General features: G+C 44.2%; 1 protein-coding gene across 1 annotated transcript; it reads left to right on the forward strand.

Annotated features, from left to right (window-relative positions):
• The first annotated feature begins 675 nt into the window (after positions 1–675).
• LOC117428075 (tricarboxylate transport protein B, mitochondrial) lies at positions 676–19,115 on the forward strand. The gene is made up of 9 exons (XM_034046646.3): positions 676–1,119; positions 8,027–8,134; positions 9,814–9,913; positions 14,413–14,551; positions 14,734–14,818; positions 15,321–15,425; positions 16,059–16,174; positions 16,265–16,338; positions 16,659–19,115. The coding sequence occupies exons 1-9, from the start codon at positions 1,008–1,010 to the stop codon at positions 16,771–16,773; spliced, it is 954 nt and encodes a 317-aa protein (XP_033902537.2). The 5' UTR covers positions 676–1,007; the 3' UTR covers positions 16,774–19,115.
• The last annotated feature ends 294 nt before the right edge of the window (positions 19,116–19,409 follow it).

Consider the following 19,409-nt stretch of genomic DNA (forward strand, 5'->3'; position numbering starts at 1 on the left):
GTATTCAATTCTATAATGCTTTCACACGTCACAGGCGTGTCACCATGTCAAATCCTGGATTAGTTTGGCTCTCCGCTCCACCAGCACAGATCATGCACTCTTGAGTACCGGGGCAGTCGCTCAAACCACTTCATTGAATCAGATAGTTTCTTTGGTTCATGGCCTATCAAGGATCAGCTTGGCCAGTTCTCCTTCCCTGTCTGGTTTTTCAAACGATGCTTGATTGGAAAATATCTTAACCTGTATACCGTTAAAAATAAATGGGTGTAAACTCGTTAGCCAGCAGCGCTGATTCTTTGAAAGATAAACTATGCGTGTGGAATGCTGTGGCTGACTGGCAGTTCTCTCAGTTGCTTTCTTTCTCTCTGGACTCTCTGATGTTGCAATATTGTACGGAATTCTGTGTTACGCAAACAGACCATGAACAAACATGAAGAAACCCTTCTAGTCAAACAAGCGTGGTGCACCCAGTTTGTGAAAGAGTGATTGCCTTCTGTGTGGTTCTTTCTCATTGTAACTAGCGCTACTTAATTATTGTTATGTAGGTATTCGATGCGTAGTCAATGGCCAAACAAACTGTCAAAAAGCAGCCAATCTTAAAACTTATTTACATTCGTGAAATCCGTTCGGTTCCACATGAATGCGCCTGCGCTGTAAGAGAGCTGCTTTCCAGTTTGTAGCGGCGACGCGACGTCACGAAGCCCCGCCCCAAACAGGGACGGAGCCTAAGGAATGAGTCACGCAGTCCAGGGTCTGTGTGATCACCGTACCGTCCTCCTGGGCTCAAAAACAACCCTTCACAGAAGGGCACCGATCAAATGCCGAGAAAACACCGAGAATTAACTATGTCTTTTAGTTAGTACCTTTTTATTTTATTTTTTATTTTTTTGCAGCTGAAGTTATAGCGTATCTCCATTACATCGTAACCGGAAAGCAGTCTTCTTTTTTAAACAAAAAAAAAACGATTCGGTTTAGTTAGCTAGTTGTGTAAATCTATTTTTGAAACCATGTCTGGCCCTCAAACATGTGCAAGCCCGTTTCACAGACCTCACTGCCTTGCAGCTGCTGCCCCGGCTGGAAAAACTAAGCTAACTCACCCTGGCAAGGCTATTCTAGCAGGTACGTTTCTACTTTTTCTTTCTCTTACTAGTTACTACGTGCACTGTCTGTCAGGCTGCGTTAGACACGGTGTGCGCCTGTCCTGGTGTTTCTGTAAGTCTGTGACTGTACAGAGTTCGCAGATTCTAGCATTCCCTTAGAAACGACGCTACCCACTGCAACATTGCATTCGTGTTTCGTTCGTTTACTCAGAGTTACAGTTGCTTGATAGTTCGAAGTTCTGTCAGCTGACTCGCGCTAACAGCGTTCCATGACAGCTGACAAGACGTGTCCCATAGCTGATGGCATGTGCTTAATTATTATTAATAAAATACAAAAAAACAGCCTGCCTGGGTACTTGAAATATAACTACCACTATGTTTTTATAATTTGTGACTCATTGTGTGACCCTGAGCAAGTCACTTCACCTCCTTGTGCTCCGTCTTTCGGGTGAGACGTAGTTGTAAGTGACTCTGCAGCTGATGCATAGTTCACACACCCTAGTCTCTGTAAGTCGCCTTGGATAAAGGCGTCTGCTAAATAAACAAATCATTTACAACATGACAACCAGATTTAATGTGCGTAAATACACGATTAGCAATGAGAGCATCTTTGTGCTTTTTATATTTCTGCTGCTTTTAAACACTACATTGCCGGTGTACACATGCAGCCATGTGACTGGGCATGAGTGCTTTATTTAATGAACTGTGCACTGCGTCGAAGCAAGCTGCTGCTTTTCAACAGGGATCATTGAAAACGGCCTTTGAGAGAATCCGGGGGTGTTTCACACAGAGACGAGCAGTCAGGCAGGCTTCACAACTACAAACTGGGAGCATACAGCCACTTTCATAGGGAGACTTGAAACCCTGGCTTTGAAAAGTTGATGTAAAATTTACAAACCAGCCCTTCAGCCCACAGAGACAACAATTAGGCTTCACAGCACATGCCTTTTTAAAAGCGCCAAACTGTGCACATAGAACCTATTTGTACACAACCCCTCCCTTCTGCTTGATAAGAAACTGCAGAATCATATGTGCTGTACTGACAACCTCCCCTGTGTGAAACTGGCTAAGGGAGTCCCAGAGGCATTTTCTGCAAGTGCAGCCTGGAGAATAGCAGAGCTTAGTAATAGTGTGACTGGGCAGCGAGCGGTTAAGGAAAACAGTCCTTTTTGTATTGAAAGGTTCATTCAAACCCAGACATGTCCCCAAACAGCCCTGTGACATTTCATCACAGAAGTTAGAAGCACGCCATTGCCTGTGAGAGTGCAGTATCTTGTTAAACAGGGGTGGGGGTGTTTGAGTTTAGGAATGCAAATTCAGACAGTCCAGCAGCAGTGATAATGTTAATGTAGACGATCACGAACCAAAGCCCTGTCTGAATCGACTCCGAACCACGCTGGCATAACTGAATTGAAAGTGATAACATCTGTGGAAACCAGACTTCAGTACCATGATCATGTGTTACTGTGTAAAACATTTAGACAAGACATTTCAGAGATTTACCATCTGTCCTCCGAATAAAGTACTGATCTGAATCGGGTCAGGTCCCACCTGGTTCTGATCCTGAATTATTACAGGGATGGTAATACATAGCAGTTTGATCCATTCCTGCTTTTCCTGTGTGTTTAATAAGACACACCTGAGCTTGTTACCTATACAGAGGGGCTGATCAAGCCAAGCACAGTGCTAGTGTACAGTAAACACGTTACTAACGGCAGCCTATATTCAGTAGTCGTCCGGGTTTATCCCTTTAAGTGCTGCTGTGCTTAGTTTGAAGTTCCTGCATGCATGAGGCACACTTTCAAACCTCATTCGAGGCATCGACAGTGGTGTAGAAGTATTGAATTTGTGCAGAATAGCTCCCTTTAATTACAGGCGAGTCCTGGAGACCAGGGTAGTCTGTATTTGTAGCAGAGTGTTTGGAGACCAGGAGCTCCCAGGTTTATAAACCTCATGAGCCAGTAGACCGCCCTGCTTTTCCTGTCTGCAGCCCACCTTGTTGTAAAAATAGGCACGTGCACGTGGTCGACAGGATCTCATATTGCTGTGTGATGCAAAGTGTTTCTAAAAACAAGCTGACATACAGCAGTTAGTGTGTATATATAAAAAGACATCTGTACCTCATACAGGAAACGAATGACCTATTGAGAGCGGTCTGGATGTTGGGAGGAGTGTAGTAATACTGCATGAGGTTTTCTTTGTGGGTGTGTTTACTCATGCACAATATATATATATATATATATATATATATATATATATATATATATATATATAGACATTGAAAATGGAAAATAGGATTCACTGTATAGTGATTTAATACTGTCAACTGTTCATACTGTTTTTCTTGAGCATGTGTATCTCAGTTCATGTAACTGTCATGTATGACAAAGTAGGATCTGTATTTTTGCACGGGAAGTAGGGTCAGCACCAAATAAAACCTCCATCGTGACATATCTATACATTTCTGGTTAAATAAATACTGTATAGATGATATTGCAGAACGCATTCATTTTTTGTTACAAGCAGGCAGGTTGTCTTTGCTAAGTTTATTAATGCTGTCAGCCGCTGGTAAATATTTCATCTTGATGGATGACTCCAGCAGCGCAGAATAGACCATAGCAATGACAGACTGCAAATCCGAAGCGCTTTGTTACCGTGGAAACAGCCTGTCAGGCTCTCTGGTTTGACGTGCCGGTGTGCAGTGACAACCCCCCTGCATCAGAGCTGTGGGAGAGAACTCTCCACTGCATTGAATCCCATGCACTGAGCCATCGCTTCCCAACGCTCAGCTGCGGGAGAGAACTCTCCACTGCATTGAATCCCATGCACTGAGCCATCGCTTCCCAACGCTCAGCTGCGGGAGAGAACTCTCCACTGCATTGAATCCCATGCACTGAGCCATCGCTTCCCAACGCTCAGCTGTGGGAGAGAACTCTCCACTGCATTCACTTTGTCCTTGTTCTGCTGTACAATGTATCTCTGTGTAGTCTCTGCTAGTTCATTCTGCACATGCCCCATGTTCTGTGTTTGGGGTTTGTTACATGGCCAGAAAGACTTTTCTAATGGGGTCCTCAGGCCATGAGTGCAAGAATGTATGCTAAAACAGGCTCCTGCTTTCGTGTGTGTGTGTGTGTGTGTGTGTGTGTGTGTGTCACATTTGAATTGTGTGCCAGCCCTGTTGGGTTATTGTTATCATTTGAATTAGTATTATGACAGCTCGTTCATTGAGGCAGGTTGCGGTGAATGTTATTACACTGTGCTCATTTATAGAAATGGGATCTGCAGGTGTTTGCTGTGGAGACAGGGGCCTGCACTGTAGCTATGTGAAGGCAGACAGACACACCCCCTTCCACACATGACAGACAGGTCTTTCTAGTTCCACTCTTTCAGTGCAGTTGTTAGGTCAGTTTAAAGAGATTGCCAAAACAACTGATTCCCATCTTATCTAGTTACAACAACATTGTCTGTCTTGTGTTTAACTGCCCCACGATCTCAGCCAATAATACGTTGACTGTCTGTCTGTGTGGACTCTGTTTCTGTCTGTCTGTGTGGACTCTGTTTCTGTCTGTCTGTCTGTGTGGACTCTGTTTCTGTCTGTCTGTCTGTGTGGACTCTGTTTCTGTCTGTCTGTCTGTGTGGACTCTGTTTCTGTCTGTCTGTCTGTGTGGACTCTGTTTCTGTCTGTCTGTGTGGACTCTGTTTCTGTCTGTCTGTCTGTGTGCACCCTGTTTCTGTCTGTCTGTCTGTCTGTGTGGACTCTGTTTCTGTCTGTCTGTCTGTGTGCACCCTGTTTCTGTCTGTCTGTCTGTCTGTGTGGACTCTGTTTCTGTCTGTCTGTCTGTGTGCACCCTGTTTCTGTCTGTGTCTGTTCATCTGCTCTCCTCTTTTGCTGCTAGTTGAAGATGCGTCCCGGGGTCTCCTTTTTGCTTTTGAACTCGTCAGTTAGGATCACTCTGCTATTCCAGTCGTGTTTATTTATTTCAGTGCCACGGCCCGACGCTCTCTGTTCTCAGCCAGTGAATGAGGAGCTCTTGGCTGCCTGCCTCCTGAGCTGTGCACAGTGACAGGCAGCTCCTGTTCAGCAGGATGTAGGTTGGGTTAGGTTGTCAGAATTGAATAGCAAGTGAATCCTCAGTATGGTGCAGAATGTACAGTGCTGCCATTATCAGCTGCTCTTTACAGGAAGGTTGTTGCAGCAAGACTCCGCTGCACTTTAAAGAATGCAGCCGTGTTAAGGTTACCTTCGCTGTTTATAAAAGGAATGTACTGTACATGTAGAATCAGTGTGTAGATGAATGGACCACATACTGTAAAAAAATCAATTCCAATCCCTCTGCTGTTTTTATAGAAAACCTACCACCTTATTGGATCAGACACCATATGTGATCAAACTGAAGCTGAACATGAACTGGATTCCTCTTCATATTACACAATGAAAATGAGCAGGAGAATGGGGTTCATAAAACTATTGAGTTATTATATATAATAAAACAGTACGTTTGTCTCCTCTGTGCTCCTGCATGGTCTATGAGAATAGCAGCCACAGTCTCGGGAGAGCTTGATTAAGCAGCGGCAGGGTTTGTTTTGTGTTCTGGTCAGGTCCGATCAGAGATGAGACAGTGAGCTGTCACAAATAGCCGTGCTTTACCATTCCAGTAGCAGCTTTGGCGAAGAAACCTTCATATTCTTTAAATTAGCTTGTGATTTTATTAAGGACGGCCAGCTGTTCTTCCTGTTTACTGCGTGATCGATTGGAGTCGTAAATCTGCTGTGCAAGAGGCGTCGAGATGAGTTTTTTCAGACTCTTTTCCTTTGGGCTTTAAAGTAAGCAGGCTGTGGTGAGCTAATCAATGCTTCAGCCAGCAATGCTGAAAGAAATGACTTTTCATTTTCCACATGTCTGCTGCAGAAATGCAGCTACAGAAATGATATACAGTAAAATGAACGGGTGGTTTGGTGCATGATCGAACATGCAGACTCTCCTATAACAATCCTGGGCCATGAGCGCGGATCTCGCTTTCGCTTTGGGTGCTCTTTCTCACCCCCCTCCAGTTCCTTTGTAAAGGAAGTGCTTTTGTGAGGCGCTGTTTCTATCCAGGGCCAAGTTGAAAGAACAAAGAACTGAGGCATGGCTCCTTAAAGGAACAGCAGCATGCCAATGACAGGAGCCTCAGCGTGATCGTTGTTACATTCATGAGAACGTAGAGTACCATCCCTGATTCTTCACCCTGGTTCAGCAGACACGCTGGCCTTGATGTTTGTTTGTGCCACGTCCTTGCAGACGGCGAGTGTGACCTTTATTCTCGTAGTGCAGGGGGGCGGGTCTCGGGGGGGAGGGGGGGGGGCGCTGTGACTGGCTAATGATTAAGAGACTCGAGTCTTGGATGAGGAGTGCTGACTGAGGGATGGGTTGGACCTGGCAGTGAGGAGATGAGATTGCTCAAGAGTGAGTTGGCTGGCTCCTGCCTCTGAGGCAGGGTGGTTTTCTATGCTTTGAAACCAACATGTTAATGGATTAAATACCTGCCGATAAGTACTTCTTAAAGGCAGTTCCGAGTGGGAGTATCAGCACACCCCTACACATCTCCCCTCCTGATCTGATATAATGTAGAATGCCTGTCTGGGGGTGACAGTGGTTAGACTGTGTCACAAGCACTTCTAACCACTCTGCTGTGGACACAAGTGGGAAAAATAGTAATGTGTACCACTGTGCTTCAGTCTGTTGTCCTCCGAATCCTAAATCTCTCTATATAACATACTGTCATTATTTCCCATAGTCATGCTTCAGCATAGGTCTATTGTTTCTTTTGATTTCCCTCTCCCATAACCTGAAATAAATACACAGACACCCCCTGACCATGCTCTTGTTCTTGTGCTTGCGTTCTTGTTTTGGTCGCTGTAGTGAATGCAGCATGGCTGCTGGAAGTACCCAGTGAAGCTCTTTCATTCCTGGTGCTGAGCTGTCAGACAGATCTTTCATGAATGTCAAACTTCCTTTCAGAACAGTTGAATTAAGAAATTAAACAAATGAATTAAGGAATGCCAAAGCTAATTCTAAGTGTGTGCTTTTTGAAATGTTTGAGTGGGCATTGCAAGTGGAAAAGCAGTTTGAGCCGCACTGTTCCAGCAGGAGATCTGCAGCTCCGCTGGGCTGCTCCAGAGGAGGAGTCTGCAAGGGCCAATGGCAGGCTCTTGGAGTGCTGTAGCTTCAGTAGTAGAAGTCTGGACAGTGTCCTGCATTGGCATCAGGCTTGTTTATTGATCAGATCAGGCTTGCACCTTTTAGTTAAGCTCTTGCTGTATTACACTTTCACCCTGATTTCTGCAGATTGCCTATCAATAAGTCAATAAAAACTGGAATGGAGCTGCATGGTTAGGCAGGGCTCTGCTAGTTTATCAGACCCAACAAGATAAGACACATCTTGCCACCAGTGCTGGTGTACATTTGCTACATCTAACAGAGCAAATTTACATGCGATTAACACAGTAGAATGCATTCATGTGAAGTCTGTGCACCATGCCAGTCTGTTTGACTATTCCCAGCTGCCCACAGGTACTCAGATATTGAAATAAGATGTAAAACTGTACCATTCACAGAGGCCCTTTTCATATGATGACAGTGCTGTGTCCTTTTTGTTCCAGGTGGCAAGCAATAACCTTCTATCTGCAGCTCCAGGAAGGGCTTGCCTCCCCCTTGTAATGGTTTTATAATTTATAAGAGAATGAAATCAGTCCTGGAGTAGGCGTGTGGTCTCGCTTTCCTACGCCACAGAAGCTGCCTCAGGGTAGCCCTTCATAGACCGAGTCCACACAATAGAGCTTCTCATTGCCTCAGCTCATTGAAATGGGGCTCTGTGTATTCTAGAGGCCTCCCCAAGGTGAATTCTCCAAACATGCCTTTTACTGGGTTTTTTTTTATCTTGCAGGTGGGATTGCGGGAGGTATAGAGATCTGCATAACGTTTCCTACAGAATATGTCAAAACACAGCTGCAGCTGGATGCCAAGGCCAATCCACCGCGGTATAAAGGCATCGGTAAGTACAGTCGCCTTGTTTTGTGAATGAGCGACACTGAGCATTTCTCCTTCAGCTACGGGGCGGATGTGATCGTGCCCGACGTTAGAAATCCGTGCAGAAAAAAAACCCTGCATTCTGACTTGTTTTTTTATTTTCCACGCACAGACGGCATCAAACCGTTCAGTAGGTTTACATGCCCTTTGAAACTGTGCTTGCAGTACCTTCCACACAAACAGTTTCCCTGCGAGTCAGCATGTCCAGGCAGTAGGAAAGCGATGGACCCTGGACACGCTGGGCTAATCTGTGCACTTTGGTACTGTATCTACCCAGCAGGTTAATCAGTGCAGATTGTGCAACATCTCCTGAACACACACTTTCCACCTGGTAAGCATTACTGGAGAGAGGGAGTCATTAATTTCCACAGTAATTTTGCAGATTTTACCATGTGTTTCCCATAGTTATGCTATGCATTTACCATAGTTTACCATGGTTTGCTTTGAAAAAAAAAAAAATGATATGCATTACCAGTGATTTACAATGCTTTCTCTATGCTTTATTACTATGGGAAACTTTTATAAGGGAACAGATTGGCACTTTCTGTACATGCAACTCCAATTAATTCCACTGACAGAACTGTCAGGCTGGAATTCTAGAGCCTGCATATTAATGGAACATCGCAGCGTTCCGCTTCAGCATGATTATTTGGTTTGGAGTTCCTTTGAACACTGCAGAAATGTCACATTGTATAATAAAGGTCTGTTGTTTCAGAATGCATTCATGCAGATAGGAATTGGAGATCTGTGGACCAATTAAACAAAGGCTAGGGCATTAGTCAAGCCCAACTACACACCACACCAATTCACACAGGCTACCTCAGTGAAGATATTAAAACCTGCTTGCTCATCATACCATGTAGGCACAGATACACTACTCTCAATCCTCTCCGGTCTGCAATAGGATGGGTGCGTCTAGCACACGCTAGCTGCTCATCAGTGTTCTGTTCAAAATGCTGCAGTGACGTGTAATGTGCCCCTGTGACATGTTGTGCAAGTTTGTAAAAGACAAGCGTCTATCTGTTTCAGTATCCAGTAATGCTCACAGTTGCATACTGTGCAAACATTACATTACTGTGCACAAAGTATGATTTGTTTATTTAGCAGACGCCTTTATCCAAAGCGACTTAGAGAGACTAGGGGGTGAACTATGCATCCGCTGCAGAGTCACTTACAATTACGTCTCACCCGAAAGACGGAGCACAAGGAGGGTAAGTGACTTGCTCAGGGTCACACAATGAGTCAGTGGCTGAGGTGGGATTTGAACCGGGGACCTCCTGGTTACAAGTCCTTTTCTTTAACCACTGGACCACACAGCCTCCTATGTTTTGAAGAAGTTACAGTGATGTGCAAAAGCAGTAACCCTTTATCAGTCAGGTATGTCCCACACGAGATTACTGCTCATGTAGTCGTTGGTTTTAGTGCACTAGAGCTCCCTTTCGAATGGGGCAGGCAGCCTCAGCACTTCCAGTCTGGGTCTTAAACCAGCGAACCCGCTGGCCAGGTCCTAATCATGGATCATTTAACTCCAGGACCGACTCGTGTGTGATCTAACCTTGTGTGTGTTTTGTTTGATTTACATTTTTTTAAACCACAAAGCTCCCAGCTCCTCAGTGTGTAACAGTGTCCTTCTCTCCCCTGCAGTTGACTGTGTGAATTTGACGGTTAAGGATCATGGGGTGAAAGGGCTGTACCGGGGGCTCAGCTCGCTGATCTACGGCTCCATCCCCAAGGCTGCAGTCAGGTATGCGCTCTGAAAACTCCTCACAGCTTAATCTGTGTCCTGCTCCTGCACTGGAGGACATGGAGAGCATAACCATTGCAGCTACTCTAACCTGCACTGCTTTCTCTTACTGGCCACCAGGGGTCACTCTGGAGCATTTACATTGGCTTCGCTTTTACTCAGAAATGGCAATGCATAAGGAAAGCATATTCCTAAATACAGAGGCTATTTAAAATAAAAAAACAATCAACATGAGAGAGTGCAGTAAATGTTGAGACATGATTGTTAACGGATTCAGCGTGGCGGTACTAGCCGTTTACGGGGGAATTAAAAGAATCGTGTGCATACTAACAGCCTGGCAGCACAAGGCATACACTGCTGGAGTCCTGCATGCTTCAGTGGCAGGGCTGACCGGGTCACAGGGGTCTTCAGGAGGTCACCGGTGCTCTCCAGTTCATTAGGACAGGCTGGCCCCAGTGAATGGAGTAAATGGAGCTGTGGAGCCATCATCCCAATTACTGCCCAGTTCTGTGCAGGAGAGGAAACGGCTTCCTGTGTCATCTCAATCAGTTGGCACTAGTACTCTCAAATGATACGACGGCATTCGCATGGCTTGCAGTTTCCTTACTTTATTTCCTGAATTGATTTCATGTCCATCTGCTCTCCTCTCAGCCTAATGTGTCGGTCTGTCTTCTCCAGAACTTTTAATATGTAGTCTAATAATAGCAGCAAACCTTGTGAGGAGTGTCTTCAGTCAGATCTCGTTAGTGTTTGAAAGGAGGAACCTTCGGGTCAAACGGTCATCCGCCAATCAAATCTGCAAGTAGCCTCGGTATCCGAAGCAAAGGAAAGGCTGGATACCTGGTGCTGAAGGGGTTAGTGTCTACGCTAGCACAAATTAAACTGCAGAGCCCTGGGGAAATGCACATTGCTTTTACACAGCCGGCATCATTTCACAAAGTAATGTTCAAGCTGACCCCAGAGAGGGTGATGCTCTTCTTTCACAGCGATTGTGCATTCCACTGCATGACTGCGTGTTGATTCTGAAGGCTTGAGGGAACGCAGCGGTCTTGGTATCTGTCTAGTAATTTTATTCCCACTGTGTGCTGCCTTGTCAGTCTGTCTTCCAGACAAGCCTCGAGATTTCATTTTCCACTGTACAGCCTGACACACTGATTCAGAGGAGTACCTTCAAGGCTTCCACTTGAGAGCCTTGACATTTCATTAGAGGAGGCTGTCGGAGAGAGGCAGTGAAACCCGCAAAGAAATAAAAATGACTTGACATGAATTTCAGAGCCCCACTTTAAATATTTCAGGAGACAGAAAGCTGCTCTTTTTTTTTGGGGGACTGGGATTTTTTCTCCCAGAGAACAGCTAACTAAGAGAAAGCTGCAGTGAATCGGAGTTGAGGTGATTGAAGATAATTGTGATGAATGGAAATGTTGTCATCATTCGACTCCTATACCTTTGTATAAGAGAATGAAATCAGTCTGATCACTAACTTTTGTGATCTTTTACTTTTTAGATTTTGTTTTTAGGTTTGGTTCTAGCTTTTCATGCAGGTAACTCTGTTTGAATTATTGCTCCTTTGAGCATAATTTCCTCTTTGCACAAAAAAAAGGAAGAATTACTGTATATCCTGTTCAAACAAGCAAACACACAATGACTGTTTGAAGTTGGAGGTTATTTAAAGTGACAGGAGTGACTCTTAAGCCCAGGGTCCTGCTTCAGAGCTGGGGACGGTGTAGAGAGCTGCTTGGAGCTGCTGCGGTCTCTCTTTGTTGAACTGTGCTGTTAATCCAGGCGTGCTCAGTTCCCATTATTAGCTGTCCTGCCCAGCAGGAACCAACATGAATAGTTTGCTGCATTAGTGTCCTCCTCTTGGCTCGAGGCCCGTTTCATTGCCGCAGTCTTTATGGTTCTTGTACCACGTGCAATTTATTCTGATTAGCAACCACCAAAAAAAAGAGCGAAGGTGGTTCGGCATGTCACCACCTGCTGAAAGCACTTCAAATCAAACAGCTCTTAATGCTGGGGATTGACTGTGAATCCGTATCTGCAGCAGCCAGTGGCATTGCATTAGCTGATGTCATGGTAGGGAGTCAATCCCTCCCATTGTATAACAGTTAGATCCATTCCTGGTTTTACTATGAGTTTAATAGGACACACCAGTGCTTGTTACCTCTACGCTGTGGATAATCAAGCTCGGCGGAAAACCTGGAATGGGCGAAACTGCTATGCAATAGGAGTCTTCTGTTTTGCTGCAGGTTTGTATATAGGAATTGGCAGGCTCCACTGGACAAGGTGACCCCATGTGTGCACGGCATCCTAATGGAATTAGTAATCCGGGAATTGAAGTATCTATTAGTCATCATATAGAAGACAGACACTTAGCAGAGACTGTCAATCTCAGAATGTGTCTATGCACTTAGCAGAGGCTATGTATCTCAGAATGTGTCTATTCACTTAGCAGAGGCTATGTATCTCAGAAAGGGTCTATTCACTTTGTACCTGGGCACATTTCAGTAGATTTTGTTTGGATTCCTTTAGACAGCAGATGAATACATTTGATTAATTGCATCCCAGTTAACAAAAGGATCTATAGAGAGGTTTTCCTATAAAGTCTAGGGTTAATATCGAGGGACTGAGTTCATTAAAAAGGAAACCCATTCTAGTGCTGCAAGCCTGTTCACTTCTACACTATACAGTTTATTTACACCTTTAAAAGATTACTGCCAGGATCATTTTCAACAATTGCGTACCCCCCACCCCCCATCCCCAAGAAAAAACAAACAAACAAACAAACAGTGAAAGGAGTCCTGATCAGTAACCCATTACTCTCCACAGTCCCTCCCTGTGAGCTGCTCACAGGCAGTACCGGCCCTTTAAGGCAAACCTGCCAGGCTTCTAACAAACAGAACACTGGTACACTTGCCTCAGTTCCATAGCTGGTCCCTCTGTATCGTTTATGGCTGTCTGTCATGGTTCATGATGCCAGCTCCTCCCTGCAGCCCGTGACAGATGACCTTGCTGACGGAGACCGAGACCCGGGGCACTCCTCAACGGTTTTGCTTGCCAGTTCTTGAAACGGCAGGACTGTAAATGGAGATGGCTTTGAAAGCACCAGTGGCACATGGCTCAGGGGGGTAGAGCCAGCAGCGTATTGGGGATCCGATGGGTGTCCTCAGACAGCCGCAGAGTTTCTGTGGAGGGTTCCTGGGTTCTAGAAGGATTTGTTTGGCGTGATGGTAACAATGTGAAAGAATACACAGTAATGCAAGTTTGAGACCGCTATGTTCTTGTGGTGATGTAATGTAGTGCAGTACTTTAAGAGCTGTCCAGTGCAGCTGCCTTTGAGAAATCTAATTTCCAGTACAAGCCCGACCCCTCTATGTTGTTCTGGACATGATTTGTGCTGACATGGTCTTTCTTTATGGAGGCTGTCAACCACATGGTAACCTACTGCATCGTTTCTGGTTTCTGATTGGCTGTTACAACTTGGCCATTTGTAATAAAATCTGCTATTGAAGGCTGTGCTGAATATTGCCAGTGAATCAGGCGTTTGTTACAGAATGGTATTTTATACACTGAGAAGGTGGCACATGGCATCAGACCTGTTAGTTCATGGTACCTGTAATGGGTTACCTACATGTCCTCTGTTAGTTTTTTTAAACAGTATTGGGATATGATTGCATAGGCAGTTGATGCTGAACAGTGCCAGCATTTGAAAAGAGAAAACCATGATTTGAATGCTAATGAAGTGTCTCCTTTCAATTATTCGGCGTCTCTCTGTATCTAGTGCTCAGAAATATGGAAATGCGGGTCAGCGGTTCAAAATGAAAGACGTGGGGGAGCTTCAAAGTAATCGCAACCAAGAATCCCCCATTCCTCTGCAGAAATTGAGAATATATGAGAATATATGAACGTCATGTCAGGAATCACATGTCATCCAGAAAGACAACAAGCCAAGCTTTTCTTTAATGGTCCTGGTATTACAAAGGATGAAAATTCTGGCACAGACCTAACAATTTTCAGACCACTTTGTTACAATATATGTAAACCAGTGCCAGGACTCAGCAGTACACACTGCAGGCTGCTTGATGGATATCTTGCTGAGCTGCTTGATGGATATCTTACTGAGCTGCTTGGTGGATATCTTACTGAGCTGCTTGGTGGATATCTTGCTGAGCTGCTTGGTGGATATGTTGCTGAGCTGCTTGGTGGATATGTTGCTGAGCTGCTTGGTGGATATCTTGCTGAGCTGCTTGGTGGATATCTTGCTGAGCTGCATGGTGGATATCTTGCTGAGCTGCTTGATGGATATCTTGCTGAGCTGCTTGGTGGATATCTTGCTGAGCTGCTTGGTGGATATCTTGCTGAGCTGCTTGGTGGATATCTTGCTGAGCTGCATGATGGATATCTTGCTGAGCTGCTTGGTGGATATCTTGCTGAGCTGCTTGGTGGATATTTTGCTGAGCTGCAGGCTGCGTCACTGTCTGTTTATTCTCCCCGTCCCCCAGGTTTGGCATGTTCGAGTTTCTCAGTAACCACATGAGAGATGAGAATGGGAAGCTGGACGGCACACGAGGGCTGCTGTGTGGACTGGGGGCCGGCGTGGCGGAGGCAGTGGTGGTGGTGTGCCCCATGGAGACCATCAAGGTACAGCACAACTTCACTTCTGTCCCACTGCGGGGGACAGTAACACTAGGAAATATCCCCTCCTTATCATCCTTATACCATGTTATTGCCACATTTGTATAATATGGAGAGTTTCCCTGATGTAATAATATATATTGTTGTTGAACATCAAGTGATTGGTGGTTCCCGCTTTGCCCCTGCAGGTGAAGTTCATTCATGATCAGTGCTCGACCAATCCGCAGTACAAAGGGTACTTCCAGGGAGTGAGGGAGATTATTCGTCAGCAGGGTAAGAACTGCAGGGCACCATGCGGAGTCAACACTGCCATCTGCTGGCCAATGCCAGCACCTACAACTGTTTAAAAAAAATGATACTTCCATTGTGCTGTTGGGCACTATTCGCAAAGCTTTGGTTAAAGAATGTTTTTCATGAACAGAATAGTTTGGCATTCGTGGAACTGTTCTAGAATGTTGTTGGCATCTTTAATAACAGCTTAATAGCGAATGACGTTTCATTTTTATTCATTAACTGAAGTTTAGCTTTGTGAATCGGGGCCCATCAACAGTAATCTTAGTAAATGTAGCATTCTAACTCATTTTCTATTGTCTTGTTTAAAAATGATTATTTTTTTCAATTGCAATGTATTGAGAGAACCTTAGTTCATAAAAATCAGAATGGTTTATACTCTATAGATTGGAGTCTGTTTCATTTCAACAGTGGTAGTAGATGTTAAAACCGCAGCCTGGGGGAGTTCTGTTTTGAACCCTGCCTCTTTCTTGACGTTGTCCAGGTTTAAGAGGAACATATCAGGGTCTGACTGCAACGGTTCTGAAGCAGGGATCCAATCAGGCAATCCGGTTTTACGTCATGACTTCTCTTAAGAATTGGTATAAAGGTATTGCCTTTTCTTTATATTACTGTATTTGATGCTGTTACAGGTACCACTGAATGCATTCTGGACCCGAACGCCCCTTAAAATGGAAACAGGGACTGTGTTACATGGGATAAAGCTGCTTTTTATTCCCCTGACATTACTTTCCATGGTATAGCAATTCCATGGTATAAACTAATAGGAGATGGTGGGTTTCAGAAGGTAGATCCCATCACTGTAATGTCTGTGCTCACTTAGGATTTCAAGCAGAGACACAGGTTGAGGCTGTGAATCAATGTGGCTCCGCCCGCAGCCACTAGATGTCACTGTAGCCATAGTGGTGGACAAGGGGCGTGTCTGGAAAGCAAAGAGTTTACAGCAGACGGTGTCCATATTGGGACATTTGAAATCTCAGCTTTTCCTGTGGTTTAAATAAAAGAATCAATATGAAGTAAAACATCCCCTTGCATTCTCCTTGCCCTCGTGATGTCCGTTACACATTCATCATGTTGCAAATGCAAGGAAAACCAGTAACAGATCAAAGTGCTCTGCAATGGGAGTCTTCCTCCCATCCCTGAAGTGAATCTCATTGGATGAAGCCATGTGTTTTGTGTTGGTTCTGTGCTGTGGTTTTGATTGCTTGTTCTTCTCTCCCAGGTAATCACCCCAATAAGGACATGAACCCCTTGGTGACGGGTGCGTTTGGTGCCATTGCCGGAGCAGCCAGTGTGTTCGGGAACACCCCCATTGATGTGATTAAAACTCGAATGCAGGTGCGCCCCCTGGCTTTGCTCCTTGTGTTGGGTTACTAGGTTTGAGACGTGATTTAAGCTGTGCTTTATAAACCTGTCTTTTTCTTTCAGGGACTCGAAGCCCACAAGTACAAAAACACGGCTAACTGCGCTTACCAAATCATGAAACATGAAGGACTCCGGGGGTGAGTTAACCTCTCCAGTCGTCTCAATATCTGTTGCTACTGAAGTGTACTGCATCAGTTGTTTACATTTTAATAATGTTTCAATATGCACAAAATAACACTTGCATTACAGATGCAAATAGGGCAAATTCTCCCAAGATGAAGTGTGTGGTGTTCTGAATGCACTGACAAAAATAAAAATGCACCCCCAGCTTACCCTAACCAAAGAACTGAACAGTGATTTCAGTCCTCCGTCAGCCAAAGGATCCCATCAGAAAGTCTCCTGTGCTCTGGAATACTGTAGTAGAGTATTCTGACACAGATTTCTTTGTTGTCTTCAGGTTTTACAAGGGAACCATCCCTCGGCTGGGTCGTGTCTGTCTGGACGTGGCCCTAGTGTTCGTTATTTATGAAGAGGTGGTGAAGATCCTGAACCGAGTCTGGCAGACTCAATGAGAACAACCTGGAAACCAACAGTGCCATGGGGAGGGGGGCTCACAATGCTATAGGAGGAGATACTGCTAATGATCAGAGTGCCATAGGCAATAGACCTATACAATATACTGCTAATGATCCGAGTGCCATAGGCAATAGACCTATACAATATACTGCTAATGATCCGAGTGCCATAGGCAATGGACCTATACAATATGTATCGTTTATATTGTATAATATATATTCCAGTAATCCCAAATCTCTCCCGACACTCTTATTTGGTTACTTTAACCCTAAACGGTCTAGCACCCATCAGGTTTAACTGATCTGTTGTATTTTAAGGCTTTTAAATATAATGTATGTATCGGTGGGCATTTTATCAGGACCCAAGAAGCAATCACAGGTAACACTAAGAAATGTGAAAAACGATCCTCAAGTTTCTTGGGACAGAACAAAGTCTCTGGCATTGTCAACGTGTGTGCTGAAGGGGGAGGAGGGAGTCCCAGGTTTTAGTGCCAAAAGAAAAAGACTCCTTTAAGTCCAAACCCGTGTCACAGTTCATTTTTTTTTTAACCAAGAGAGGATTTCCTCAATTTCCGTTGCCTTCCCAAGCTGCTTGTGTCTTCCAGTCGGTTTAAGATGGACTTTTTAACTTGGGGGGACGGGACGGGACGACAACATTTGAGGAAAATCGAAATTCTTGTGGAGCGATATGAAACATTTAAATAGACCTTTCTGTAATAATAATAATAGTAATAATAATAATATAATAATAATAATGTTTGCTTTATTGCATGAATTTGTATTTTCCTTAAACAAAGTCCCCCCGCCCCCCAACAATGATCTGAATTGAATATTTCATTTGGAATTTCTTTGTTTTTTTTTGGTTTGCAATGTGCTTTGCACCTGGACTCCTGCATTTCAGTGCCAGCTTTCTCTGCTCTGCTTCGGGGTGATCTTTTGATTCACAGCCTTTCTTGTTCCTTCACTTATTCTCGCTTGACGTGAGCTGCTGAGAAGTTCAATAAAACCTCCCCAGAAATCCCTGATTTTAATTGTGCCAAGAACTAGCAGCTCTTCTGCCAAATGTGTTGATGTGCCAAAGGTGTTGTTTAATACATTAATGTGGATTGATTTACTGTTAGCTTGGCATTTTTATTGTGCATGTATATACGTCGATGCACCTAGTCGAGCCAAAGTGAGCCCCTAGACTGAAGTGCCATGCACCTCCATGATCATGACGAGGATTGCTTTACATGTGGTTTAGGGGAGGGGTTATTGTCAATGCACAATGTCTAATATATACAGTATTACACAAACTGTACCTTGTAAAGGACCCTGAACAGAATGTTCATCGTTCCTGAAGCCGCTTTCGAAAACTTTCTAACTGGAAATTGAAGGGTGAAAACGATTGTGTTTTAATGTGCAAATTGTATCTGTAATCGAAATATTTGAAAATGTAATTTTCCTTTTTGCTCGATATCCAGAAGACCCTCGCTTCTCTGATGCCTTGTGCAGTCCTTGTTTTTCATACTTCTCTTTCCTCAAAACCCAGAGACATACTTCCCATAGAATTGTGAAACTGAAGTTTCTGCAGCTGCTATCGGCAGACGTTTCGTTCTGCTTTTCAGACAGCTCAGATTAGGGAGAGTCCGCTGGTCCAGGTAATCAAGCTTGCTGTGGCGTTTCAGTTTGCATGCTGCTTGTAATTTAGCATTTTCTTTTAATTATTTTTGTTTCATATCTGTGTATATCTCCGTAGTGCCTCATTCTGACAAGTATGCATATATAATGTATATACTCGCACACACACAATGTAGCTGGCTTTGTGTCTCAGAAAAGTACACAAGAACATGCTTAATGGGGCCACTCGACTTCTTAGACATGTAGACCCCCCCCCAACTTGTATACGTATTGCAGCCCCAGAGCTGTAATGTGTGTACTACATTAGCCTAGCACTGGTGGTTAGGTGCGCTGTGAACTGTGGATACTTCTCAAGCTAAGTAAGTTCAAAGCTGCACTACAGTGATCACTGTTGGTCTCTTGTCCTGCTTCAGTATCCTCCTTCCTGTGTCACTGATGCCCAGCAATACGAATCATTTATTCTTTGCCATTTGAAATCCTGCCAGGAACGCAGATGACCCTAACCTCTAGGTAACCTGCCTGCGTCACGTATATATATATATATATATATATATATGTGTGTGTATGTGGGATTGTGTGTGTCTATGTGCTGTGTAGCATTGTCCACTATGTACTGTAATGTGTATGTGACTTTTAATAAGCAGAGTGCCTCTCTCTCTGTGTTTTAATATATTAACAATGTTAAAATGATTAAAAAATTAATAATGTGAAATGCTAAAGCTGTACTGTTTTATTACTTGTCGTGCATGCACGCTGTGGGTTAGGAACTGGAACACATTTTCATTCTAAATTAGCAACAGAATGTTCTTAAAGGAGAGCTAACCAGGATTACTTGACTAGTTCAGGTGCTAGCCAGGGTTACGTGACTAGTTCAGAGTTCATTAATATCACCATGGCAGTAACAGTACCATATTTATATGGGAGCGCAACCCTAACAGCCATCCTGCCACAGTTCTCAAAACAAAACAAAATGGGTCATTCATTCCTGCTCCAAATGTGTTGAAATAATACCT

Source organism: Acipenser ruthenus, chromosome 21, assembly GCF_902713425.1.
Source record: "Acipenser ruthenus chromosome 21, fAciRut3.2 maternal haplotype, whole genome shotgun sequence".
Lineage (NCBI taxonomy): Eukaryota > Metazoa > Chordata > Actinopteri > Acipenseriformes > Acipenseridae > Acipenser > Acipenser ruthenus.

What these genes read in the sequence shown, in the direction of transcription:
- LOC117428075 (XM_034046646.3), top strand. Translation starts at nt 1,008, where the DNA reads ATGTCTGGCCCTCAAACATGTGCAAGCCCGTTTCACAGACCTCACTGC. An exon ending in TGATTAAAACTCGAATGCAG is followed by an intron (nt 16,175 to 16,264) that starts GTGCGCCCCCTG and finishes TTTTTCTTTCAG; the next exon opens with GGACTCGAAGCCCACAAGTA. An exon ending in AAACATGAAGGACTCCGGGG is followed by an intron (nt 16,339 to 16,658) that starts GTGAGTTAACCT and finishes TGTTGTCTTCAG; the next exon opens with GTTTTACAAGGGAACCATCC.